Raw genomic sequence first — 13,115 nt, forward strand, 5'->3', positions numbered from 1 at the left:
TTCTTTGTAACGGTCAGCCGTGCAATGCCTCATGGGACGTGTAGTTTCCCAACAGCTGGAAGGCCGCCAGTTTGAGACCCCTGTTCTACAGGAAGTGAAAACTGTGCTAGAAAAGCCTTTCACTGCCAAAGGGAATTTTTTTTTTTTTTTTTAATATACACATTAAGTCCCTTTGTAACACTAACAAACCAAATCAAATTCTGGTAAGCAATATAACTGGCTAGTCAAATAGAAAGAACATTTAAAGCTTGTGGAAGAGATTTGATTTGGATAAAAAAAAAAAAAAAGGCCATTTAGCCTTCCGACCAATCAACTTGCTTGTTTCTAAATGATAGGTGTGGAGAAGGCTTGGTGCAGGGGTAGGCAACTCCAGCTGTGGTGAAACTACAAATCCCATCATGCCTCTGCCTCTAGGAGTCATCCCTGTGATTGTCAGGGTCTTGCAATGACTCATGGGGCTTGTAGTTTTGCCACAACTGGAGGGCCGAGGTTGTCTACCCCTGGCTTAGTGTGTTCAGTAGATAGTATCACATCTGGGTGAAACTTATTTGTTCATGAAAGAAAAAAATCACAATTAAAATTTCCCCAAAGCTGAAATTTATCAGTTTCCAACCAAGCTCTCTTTCGCAAAAAAAAAATGTAAGTTTGCCTTTAAATTTATCCAAGGATGGAGTTCTGCCATCTGCAGCACAAGCAGGGTTGTCTTAATACATTTGGCAAGGCCTGAATTTGAACTATGTATACTTTTCTGGTCAACTCTTTGCTGTTCCTCGCATTCATCAGTTATGTCCACACTTAATATCCTATGCTGGGGCTGTACCAACATCTCAACTACCTAAACGTATTTTTGTATTATGATTAATGGGACTTTTAAAAAAAGGTACAGCAAGTCTAATTTTCATAGAATTAATAATTTGTATACAGTAAATAAAAGATCCACCATAGGATAACCAAATAAAAGAACATATTGTAAGACTGGAATTGTCACAAGTACTTTATATATATTCTACCATACATTGATCTCAAACACATAGATAACACCTCCAAACTGTATATATTTACATAATCCATTAACAGAAGTGTAGCAACTTTACGCGTTTCATGAACAACATTAATTTCTTCAATAAAGTACACTTGCATAGTAGATATATAGACAGAAAGCCCCATTAATAAATACAAAGTGTGTATTGCTTCACAGATGCCAACCCCATGCGACCCGTCAAAGGGGATATTTTTCCTTCCCCCAGTTATACGATCTCAATCATCTTCATACATCTTATGTCGCTCCACCTCTATCCACCACTGATTTGTAGTTAGAGGTTAGTGGTATTAATTATTATATATCAGACACCCTGGGTCTATAACTGAATATCTGAAACATGCAGGGGTGAGATGGATACTTTGTACTGCTGTTGAGGTGGTTTTCTTAATTGTGGTATCCCCAATTGTCATTTTATATACTGTATTTGCTGGCGTATAAGACTACCTTTTTACACTTAAAAAAACTGGCCAAAAAGCAGGGGTCGTCTTATACGCTGGGTCAGCTGCTCGGATACCTGCTGGATGTGCGGTAATACCGCTTGTAGCTTCGGCTACATACAGTATATACCGCTTAGCCAATCCCGGTGAGCGATGTATTCAAATGAATACAGAGCCTGCTCGGATTGGAGTAACAACCTCTGCCAATCCGAGCAGGCTACATACAGTAGCCTGCTCGGATTGGCTTTGAGAGTCAGAGAGGCTACATTGCTCGCCAAGATTGGCTCCAGCAAGAATGAAGAAGAATATGGCTCCAGAAGGAAAAAATATGAAGCGCCGGAAGGGGGTTGGTCTTATACAGTGATTACAGGCAAAAAATCTTAAAAAAAAATGTAAAATTGGGGGTCGTCTTATACGCCCGGTCGCCTTATACACCGGCAAATACAGAAATTATGGAAGAACTATCTCGACTGGTAAAAGGGTGTCCACATCCACTCAAAGTGGAAGCAAATGTGGAGCAAGTATGTCCTATATCCTGGATATGATGGTTAAAGTATCAGTGGATGCTGGTGGAATAATTTCTTGCTGGCTTCTCATTGGAACTCTGTCAGTCAGATCTCTCCATAAGAAATCCCATCATGCCTCATTATCATACTCCAACTGCTGCATTTCACAAATGTAGGAAGGGAATGAGACCCCAATAATGGCTTTAATCGTTGGATGGAGCTGGGAATTCTGGGGCAGAAATCTGCTGGAGCCTCTAAGAAGATAAAGATCTTGTTCCCCAGAGAGATGATTTGTTTACTGGAATATTTTGATTAATTACATTAATCAATGTTCTGGAGAAATAAAAATGCCTACAGTTTTTTCAGGTTTAAATAAGGTTTACTAGAAACATTTTTAACCAAACACGGTTGTCTAATATTGTTTTTTAAACTATGACGATAAAATGCAAATATTCAGGGTTAAAAAAAAAAATTATATATATATATATATATTAGTTTATGCAAGTATCTGTACAGATCTTGTAAAAAATATTCTTGGATTTTGTAGCCAACGCATTAAGTGGTACATATTAGAAGCTTAAAGATTGACTATCTAGTGGGTATCTATTCAGCAGGGGAAAGCAAATAAAATAAATAATCTCCAGTACTAAATGTTGCCTCTGTTCTGGGGATGTACTGGACTTTCTCTCTAATCCTAAATTTTAATGTCAGATTTCCCAGCAAATGCCTATGGTGGTGGGACTGGGATGTTGTCCGTTTTTGAGGGATGGAATGAGAACATGAATGAGGTAACAACTACACTCACCATCACCCCTATCAGACCCAGCTTGATGCATGTATGTGACTACACTCTAATATACACTAATCTTATAAACATTCTCTCCCTGCTTATATATCCTGCATACAGTTTCTAATAAATCTGAAATACAAATATTTATTAAAAACTTTTTCTAAGTGGTCAGTCATATGATTGTAAAGCTCTGACAAGTGTGTGTCTATGGGGCCAACATCACCACGGAATCCTTAGAACAGCAATATCAACCCAACAGCGTCCATAACTCTAAGGCACAGACTTACAAGCCAGAGCTTTATGGTCATGTGATCACTTGGAAAGGTTTAAAAAATAAATAAATTTACAGATTTATTAGTAACTTCATCCAAGAAATATAAGAGCAGTGGAAGGCAACATTTAAAAAGGATACTACAGCTGACTTCTATACATTGCAATTTTATATTTAAACCATAAAATACTGTGGAAAGCAGTACTTGTATTACATTAGTATACAGTGCTGTGCCTTCATATACACCAGTCTTTTATTATTAAATAAATGTTAAGTGCAACTTAGAAAAAATAAAAAAATTATTTGGACCCAAAGTGTTTGGTTAACTCCAGTTAGTTACATAATGTGACACTGCTGTAATAAACCCTTTTTGCTACCACGCAGGGGGACGTTGACACCTGGTTTGCCATAGTAACCAGAAAAGATAGACTTCACTTCAATCTTTCTGGCCAGGTTTACTATCCACATGCCATTATCAAAGTAAGAGACTTTACCAGCAACTGACCCGGTCAGCTCACCCAAACTCTCCCCCTCCCTGCCAGCTTGCTGAATCTTTATAAACTCCAGAAGGTCAATACCAGTTTGAATATCTTGGACCTCAGCTGCAGTGCCCAGGGTGAGGTGGGCACGGCTTCCACGGGGGAATGTATCCTTTGGCATCACTTCTCTCTCAGCATCTAGAGGCCAGAGTAAGAGCTGCTCTTCTGTGAGTTCTACTCGCGCTCCCACTGTCCTGGGAGTAGCAAACAGAGATGTGATATGCAGGGTGTAACCTTTGGAGTAACTCTTCTTCACAACCTTAAGAAAAAAGAGGAACAGAACAGGTGTTTAGCAATTCCCAAAGGCTAGGCTTGCCACTGGGTTTTCACCCATCAGGTAAATACAATATGTGCCATAGTTACAATATGTGCCATAGTTACATAGTTAGTCAGGTTGAAAGAAGACACAAGTCCATCTAGTTCAACCAAAAAAAAAAAAAAAAACACCAAAGAACCCATACAATCCCATATACACAATTCTATAACCACAGTTGATCCAGAGGAAGGTGAAAAACCCCAGCAGAACATGATCCAATTGGCTACAACAGGGAAAAAAATCCTTCCTGATCCCCCATGAGGCAATTGGATATTCCCTGGATCAACGTTACCTACCCAGTTATATTATGTACATTTAGGAAAGTATCCAGGCCTTTTTTAAAGCAATCTACTGAGCTGGCCAGAACCACCTCTGGAGGGAGCTCTTACTGTGAAGAACCCTTTTTGTATTTGAAAATTACATTTTTTTTCCTCTAGACATAAAGGAGAGTGCCTCATTGTCCTCTGTGATGACCTTAACCACTTACCTACTGTGCACCTACACCCCCTTCCTGCCCAGACAAAATCTTAGCTTCCGGCACTGCGTCGCTTTAAGTGACAATTGCGCGGTCGTGCGACGTGGCTCCCAAACAAAATTGACGTCCATTTTTTCCCACAAATAGAGCTTTCTTTTGGTGGTATTTGATCACCTGTGCGGTTTTTATTTTTTGGGCTATAAACAAAAAAAGGAGCGTACATTTTGAAAAAAAACACAATATTTTTTGCTATAATAAATATCCCATTTAGAAAAAAAAAAAAAAAATTTCTCAGTTTAGGCCGATACGTATTCTTCTACATATTTTTGGGGAAAAAAAAATCGAAATAACCGTATAGTGACTGGTTTGCGCAAAAGTCATGCCTACAAAATAGGGGACATAATTATGATTTTTTTTTATTTCTTTTTGTACTAGGAATGGCGGCGATCTGCGATTTTCTTTTCGGGAGTGCGACATTATAGCGGACACATCGGACATTTGACACATTTTTGGGACCATTCACATTTATACAGTGAACAGTGCTATAAATATGCATTGATTACTGTATAAATGTGACTGGCAAGGAAGGGGTTAACCACTAGGGGAAGGGGTTAAATGTGTAGCCTTGGAGTGTTCTAACTGTAGGGGGAGGGGGGTGACTGGGGGAGGTGACCGATCTGTGTCCCTATGTACAAGGGACACAGATCGGTCTCCTCTCTCCCTGACAGAACGTGGAGCTCTGTGTTTACACACAGAGCTCCACGTCCCTGCTCAGTTACTGGGCACGCACATTGTGTTCCCAATGACGCGACGGGTGCGCCCTAGCGGCTTTAAATGACATATGACGTTCCTGTCAGAACAATAGGGTATTCCGCCCGCCGTCATTTGACGGCGTGCGGTACCCTAGTGGTTAAAGTGAATAACAACACCAAGTTCACTATATGGACCCCTTATATATTTGTACATGTTGATCATATCCCCCCTTATTCTTCTCTTCTAAAGAGTGAATAAATTCAGTTCCTCTAATCTTTCCTCATAGCTGAGCTCCTCCATGCCTCTTATCAGTTTGGTTGCCCTTCTCTGTACTTTCTCCAGTTTCCCAATATCCTTTTTGAGAACTGGAGCCCAAAACTGAACTGCATATTCCAGATGAGGTCTTACTAATGATTTGTACAGGGGCAAAATGATATCTCTCTCTCTGGAGTCCATACCTCTCTTAATACAAGAAAGGACTTTGCTCGCTTTGGAAACCGCAGCTTGGCATTGCATGCCATCATTGAGCTTATGATCTACCAAACACCCCCCCCCCCTCCCATCCTTCTCTACTATGGATTCCCTTAGTTGTACCCCCCTAGTATGTATGATACATGCATATTCTTAGCCCCCAAGTGCATAACTTTACATTTATCAACATTAAACCTCATTTGCCACACAGTTGCCCAATTAAACAGTGCATTGAGGTCAGCTTGTGGTGGCCCGGGTTGATAAATTACTGGGAGGGGCTGGGCATGACCCAGCTGTCTTGGTCCACATTGGAACCAATGACAGAATATACGGAAGGGGGAGGCTCCTTAAGAACCAAGTTTAAGAACTAGGCTTTAAGTTGAAGGAAAGGACCTCCAAATAGGATATTCTCTGAAATATTGTCTGTCATGGGCAACACAGGAAAAGCAGGGGGAGGTTAGGGAACTGAATGCATGGCTAAAGACCTAGTGTAAGAAGGAGAAATTTGGGTTTTTAGAGCACTGGCCAAGCTTTTCATTGGGGTGCAACCTATATGCTAAAGATGGTTTGCACCTAAATGGAAGGGGGTCTACTGTGCTGGGGGAGAAGTTTATGGGTAGGCTGGAGGAGTATTTAAACTAGGATTGAGGGGGGAGTGTGAATTAGATTATAATGTGGGCAGACAGGGGTCAGCCCCTATTGGTGGGTGGAATGGGGAAAGATGGGGGAGGGCTATGACAGATGATATGAAGGTTCCCATGTTACAAACATCCATTGAAAATTGTACTATAATAAAATATGAAACATACATTTGCCACTCATTTCATATATACAGCATGACTTATGATTAGTTGAAAGTTCGTTTTACATCAAAAATTCCTCCATTGTGTCTCGTAACACTTGGTGCCTACAATGGTCACCAATAATTACCCAACGACAGATGCAGCCATTAACATTAGACTTAAACAGGTCTGTTTATGAAGTTTTTCACATAAGATTCACTCAGCTTTCACACATGTTTCTAATTGAATTTAACTGAAAGAAAAAAAAAAAATGTATGAATCCTGGGTGAAAGTTGTATACATCTTGTGTTAAAACATATAAATCTACACCAAAATATATAGCCCAAACCTGTCTGTTGTCACTAGAGCAGGTGCCCCCATTGGAAGATATCCCCTTAACACTTGTTCCAGGGGCAAATCTAAAACTTTGGATTATATATCAGACAGGAGGCTCATATCTTATGCATTAAACTTTCTTTATTAATGCCCATAGCAGACATATTTATATCTTTCTTTAACAAATTTCAATGTAAATTTTTTTTATATCCAATAAACTACCACCCTCAGCAGTCCCGGTAATCATAGCCACGCCCATGTCAGTGGCCTATATATACTGGAATGCCTCCAAACGTTCCTCCTCTTTCTTTCTGCTCATGGCAAGATAAGTACTCCGTGTGTTTTTCTATTCTATTGTTTTTTCGCTGAATTTTCATAATGGCTTATTTTGTCACTGAGGACTTATATTTGTTCACTACTGGGGACATTCCCCGCTGATATCTCCCTCAGGCTCCCTATCGTGATTCCTGTATTTCTGTGTGTCTGTACTCCTCCGTTCTTCAGCACCTACCTATACTTTATTTCTCCTCAGCCCTTTATTCTCTTTCCCCCCCCCATACCCACTTGGGCTCAGGTCGGCGCGCATCCTGTACTGATGCGCCTTGGCCGGTCTATCATGCCCTCGTCCATAGGGCAGCGCCATTTTCGCTCTTGGCGCCATCCTCCTTCTCCCCTCTCCGCGCGCCTTTTCCTCAGAGCGGCGCGTCACTAGGGGGCGGGACGGAACGAATCTCTGCTCGGATGGGGCCCGTAGTCTCGCGAGACTACGGCCTGCAGAACAGGTTCTCGCTCTCTCCTCGCTGGCTCGACGGGAGTGTCCTCCCAGACGCTGCAACTGCAGCCTATCGGCGCTGGGGATCTCAGTCTCGCGTGACTGATTCCCTCAGAGCCGAGGCTTGTGTGCCCCCCTCCTCCCACCGCATCGCCAGTTCCGGCGCTGACGGCAGGGCTGGAATGGGACAAAAATTTGGCCCTGGACTTGATCCAGACTGGCCCACTTTGACAGGTCTCTCCTATGGCGGCCGGAAAACTCCAGCCCCAGCCACCCATGCCCTCTTTCTCCCTTCACTAGCCACTAGCCGTTCTACTTTATTAGAGTAGTAAGGCTGGTACTGGTACTCTTATAGGCAGTACCAGTGGGGATACAAAGAAACACCCGCATGAAGCGCTACACCATAAGGACGGTAAACCACAGTGTTGTCAGTGGTTAAAGAAGTTTCACTAAAACACAATCCGTGCAGCTGTCAACCACTAAGGAGACATGGGCAAAAAGCAAAAGAACAAAAACATACAGCGCACAAGGGTTAAGTGAATGTCACTTTATAGTCTGTAATGTGTGGAAAAACATATATGCATGAAAAATTGAAAAGTTGAAAAAATTGAAGTAGCCACAAATAGCACACAGGAAAATAGCACATTAAAATTGTTTAATTTTTAAAAAAAAAAAACTAATAACAATAGTCCGCATAACATAAGCAGCAGTTCACGTGGAGATGGTAGAGTGAAAACACATACACTTCGGGGGAGGTGTTAGGAATGAATCCAGGTAGTGTGCATACACTTGTATGCAGAGGTAAAACAATACCTCAATAAAAGCAGCCGCTTCTACGTCTCAATGCAGGGAGATGGAATCCGTTGGTGGGATGATGACAGCCACACTGGGAGCAGATGTAGAAGTTATATCCATGCAGAGATGGATACTGCCGTTTAAAGACCACTAGCTCAGGGGCTGATGGAAAGGAAACCTTCCTCGCAAACAGAAATCTCCAGCGGCAGGGGAAGTCCTGGAGGGGAGCCACCAAGCCGGTTCAGTGACGCAGCCGCGTCACACGGGAGCGAGGAAAGAGGGATGGTGCCAGGACGCTTTAACCTGTCCTGGCACGCGAAACATGTCAGTCACGGCTCACCAGTACAATCTTTGATGCTCCTATATGTTTGCAGCAAGCACACTGCAGCTGATGTGTAGTGCCGACACTCGGGAAATCCTCTCAGTGACACTAGCGCCAGCATCTCTACTGCTCGTTTTCTGCCCACACTGATTGGTGCTTTGAGTCACCTGACGCTGGATCGAAGGTGTCCGGACACCTCCTGCTCTCTGTGTGACTCCATTAGGCTACCATCCCCCTTTCCTCGCTCCCGTGTGATGCGGCTGCGTCACTGAACCGGCTTGGTGGCTCCCCTCCAGGACTTCCCCTGCCGCTGGAGATTTCTGTTTGCGAGGAAGGTTTTCTTTCCATCAGCCCCTGAGCTAGTGGTCTTTAAACGGCAGTATCCATCTCTGCATGGATATAACTTCTACATCTGCTCCCAGTGTGGCTGTCATCATCCCACCAACGGATTCCATCTCCCTGCATTGAGACGTAGAAGCGGCTGCTTTTATTGAGGTATTGTTTTACCTCTGCATACAAGTGTATGCACACTACCTGGATTCATTCCCAACACCTCCCCCGAAGTGTATGTGTTTTCACTCTACCATCTCCACGTGAACTGCTGCTTATGTTATGCGGACTATTGTTATTGTTTTTTTTTAAAAAAAAATTAAAAATTTTAATGTGCTATTTTCCTGTGTGCTATTTGTGGCTACTTCAATTTTTTCAATTTTTTCAACTTTTCAATTTTTCATGCATATATGTTTTTCCACACATTACAGTACCAGTGGGGAAGCTAGACATTATTTCACCTGGGCAAAGAATCTGTTCGGTGCCCTCCCATGGGACAAGATTAGACAGAAGTGAGTTACTCCCAGGCCATAGCTGTTGAGTCAGCTGTCTGTCCCCTCCCCCGTGCTCCTTCTGGTCCCCTCCATGCTCCTCTGTCATCCCCCCTGCTCCTCTGGTCCTCCCCCTGCTTCTCTGTTCCCCCCCAGGTGAGCACTGCGGGGAGGGAGAGACAGAAGAACAAAGGGGGACGGCGTTCCGCTGTCACTGAAGCCGGCCCACTAAGCCATCGGCCCACCGGTGAAACTTCCCTGTAGTGCCAATGGCCAGTCCATCCCTGGCTGACGGTGGTGAGGAGGGAGCCTGTGCAATACTGGTACATTCATTCAGGTTCTCTACTTTAAATTCTATTAGCCTTAGGACGCCCAGACTATTCTAATAGCCTTAGGACGCCCAGACTATTTTTCCTAGTGCTGAAGACTCTCTCATTCCAGAGTTATTTTGCATACAATACTGTGTGCGATGTCTGAGCCACCCACCCCAGTAATCCCCAGAGGGGAGAACTCCTCTACAGACCCTGCCCTAACTCTGAGTGCATCTCAGATACAGGATCTGATAAACATGTCAATACAAGCTGCCCTGGCCTCTGCCACCGCTCCATCCAGGGTTCAGCAGTCTATGGCCCCACCATTGCTGCCGCCTCAGTGCGGCGAACCGTCTGTAAAAAAGGGTAAAGCCTCCCATAAGAGGCAACACACCCCGGTGGTACAGGACTCCCCGGCAGGGGAAGTAAACAATCTGCTCCAGGTAGCCCCTTCCTCAAGCTACCAACCCCAGCATCTGACGGACAATTCTCGACCCCTGGACCCCAGGGAGGTACAACACAAGGAGCATAGGGCCATTAGAAGGGCCAAGCCAGACTCCTACGTAGACTCCTCAGAGGAGGATTCGGCCGATCCCTCTGATGGGTCAGACGGATCGGAATCTGATTCATACTCTAATGATGCTGGGGATACGGCGCTTGATAAAACCGCCACCCCTGCCACGCAGGGCGAGGTTCTCCTGGACGCTCTAGGAGAACCTTTCTTCCACCCCAACGCAATTAGCCACCCGCGTTCTGGGGAATGGACCCCACTACCACATGTCTCCCAATATGTGGAGCTATGGGCTAGGAAATCCTTAGATAGGACTAGCCGGAATAAGCTGAGGGCAGAATGCCCCAGACCCTTCATCCCCAAGAAGGTTGTAGCTACCCCTGAGGTGGACCCCGTGTTGACAAAATACCTGCTGAAATCAGGGAAATTTCAGAAAAAGGGCATTGAACGCTCCTTCCGGTCCATCCAAGACCGCATCCTGGACCTTATCGGTCCCTTAACCAAGATACTAAATTTATCTGAACAAGCTGCGGTATCTGAGCAGCCTGTGGACCTCCATCAATTAAAAGGTTGGGCGCAAAGGGCGATATGCCTAGCAGGCACCGCCAACACTGCTTGCTCGGTAGAAAGGCGCCGTTCGATACTCATGCGCCTAGACCCTCAGCTGTCGCACTTGGCAGAGTCTGAACCTGGTCCGTCGGCCGACGGCATGTTGTTTGGCGACACATTGATCAAGGACATCAATAAATTTGTGGGCCTCTTTACCAGTCTTGATAAAGCCCAAAATTCACTAAGAAAATCTGGGGCTGGCAAGGTTTTTACCAGGGCCGGCAGAAATAAAGGCCGTTCTGCCGGCCGTACCCCATTCTTCAGGCCACAGGGCAGGCCCCCTGCCCAGTACCAGTATCATCAGGCTCCGTCCTATACCATTCCAGTGGCGCAGCCTGCGCCCTTCTTCCCTCCCCGAGGCAGACCCTGGCGCGGCCGTGGCGGACGCGGTTACCCACGATCCCGACCTCCTACTGGTGAGTATGCCTTACACTTCACTCAATCACATTCCTGTGGGGGGACGCCTGCGGTATTTTACCCACGCCTGGTCTGCGATTACGGCAGACGCGTGGATTCTACACGCAGTTGCGGGGTTTGCTATAGAAATACAATCTCTACCGACACTCAATATAATTCCTCCTCCTATTCGGTTTGCAAACCAAAACGTTGTCCTCATAGACAACGAACTACGAGACCTATTGACCAAACAGGCGGTTACGGAGGTAGACCCCTCTTCCCCAGGCTTCATCAGCAACCTGTTTCTGGTCCACAAGAAAGGTGGAGGTTACCGCCCAGTGATAAATCTCAGAGACCTGAACCAGTATGTCGAATATCGACACTTCAAAATGGAGGGAATTCACTTCCTTCTCCACCCAGGGGACTGCCTCTTGAAGGTGGATCTAAAGGACGCCTACCTCACGGTCCCTATACATCCGGAGTCCCAACACCTCCTTCGATTCCTGTGGAAGGGCAGGATGTGGCAATTTACCTGCCTCCCATTCGGCCTATCATCCGCCCCATGGTGTTTCACCAAACTCATGAAACCAGTGGTGGCAGCTCTAAGAAGCAGAGGGGTGCGCCTGATCATATATCTGGACAACATACTCATCATGGCTTATTCCAAAAACCAAGCCCGACTCCACATGTCATGGATGATATCTTTGCTACAAAGACTGGGCTTCATAATCAACCAAGAATCAACCAAGAAAAATCCATCTTGGTCCCGTCTCAACAGATGGAGTTTTTTGGCTTTACGGTGGACACCGTTCATTCCACACTCAGCCTCCCCAAATCCAAACTTGCCCTGAACCGCAAAGAGATCCAGGCAGCATTACGAAAAGGTCATCTGTCCCTTCGTACACTAGCACGTCTAGTGGGACTCCTAGCAGCTTCCATTCAGGCCATCTTCCCGGCTCCGCTGCACTACAGAGCCCTCCAGAGGCTCAAGATCATGCACCTGAGACAGGGACTCAAATACGCAGACGAAGTTCCCCTCTGCCAGGAAACTACCGAGGAGCTGAAGTGGTGGCTCCACCACGCCATCAAATGGAACGGCAAGACCATCTTCAACCCCAGCCCGGACGTAGTCATAGAATCAGACGCCAGTCGCCAGGGCTGGGGCGCGGCACGTCCTCCACAGGAGGGACGTGGTCAGCCGAGGAAGCCACACTCCATATCAATGCGTTAGAACTCTTGGCAGCCTTGTTCGCTGTCAGGAGCTTCATGCCACATACGTCCACCTGCTGTATACTGTTTCGCATGGACAACGTGTCGGCGGTACAATATGTCAACTGCCTGGGAGGCACCAAGTCCAAAATACTGGCGAACATCGCAAAGAAATTTTGGCACTTCTGTCTAGCCCGCAACATAACCCCTATTGCGGAGTACATCCCGGGAGTCTCCAACTTGGTAGCCGACTGGAACTCTCGCTATCTTCGCGACTCCAGCGACTGGAGACTAGATCGCTCAGTGTTTCTTCAGTTGCAGCTGCTCTGGGGGCCACTATCTATAGATCTCTTTGCCTCCCGCCTCAACCATCAACTGCCTCGCTTCTTCAGCTGGAGGCCGGATCCGGAGGCTTATGCGGTGGACGCTCTCCGCCAACCTTGGCCGGAGGGCAGGCATTATGCGTTCCCTCCTTTTCAGATAATCCCCAGACTCCTCCTACGGATAGCCAATCTGAATGCGAGTGTGGTGCTGATCACACCATGGTGGCCGACCCAACCGTGGTTCCCACTGTTACTAGGGATGACCGTGGATCTCCCCAGACTGATCCCCCACTTTCCTCACCTACTCACCAGCCAGTCAAGGGGTCTC

The 13,115-nt window shown here is 45.6% G+C and overlaps 1 protein-coding gene across 4 annotated transcripts in view; it reads right to left on the reverse strand.

Annotated features, from left to right (window-relative positions):
* Positions 1–3,144: 3,144 nt before the first annotated feature.
* The window catches only part of LOC120918723 (2',3'-cyclic nucleotide 3' phosphodiesterase), a 39,626-nt gene continuing 29,655 nt past the window's right edge, over positions 3,145–13,115 (reverse strand). For all 4 annotated transcript variants that reach the window (XM_040330439.1, XM_040330440.1, XM_040330438.1 and 1 more), the window contains exon 4: positions 3,145–3,844. In XM_040330439.1, coding sequence (XP_040186373.1) covers positions 3,383–3,844 — 462 coding nt within the window. In that variant the 3' untranslated portion in view covers positions 3,145–3,382. The remainder of the gene's footprint in view (positions 3,845–13,115) is intronic.

The sequence above is a fragment of the Rana temporaria genome, chromosome 12 (assembly GCF_905171775.1).
Source record: "Rana temporaria chromosome 12, aRanTem1.1, whole genome shotgun sequence".
Classification (NCBI taxonomy): domain Eukaryota; kingdom Metazoa; phylum Chordata; class Amphibia; order Anura; family Ranidae; genus Rana; species Rana temporaria.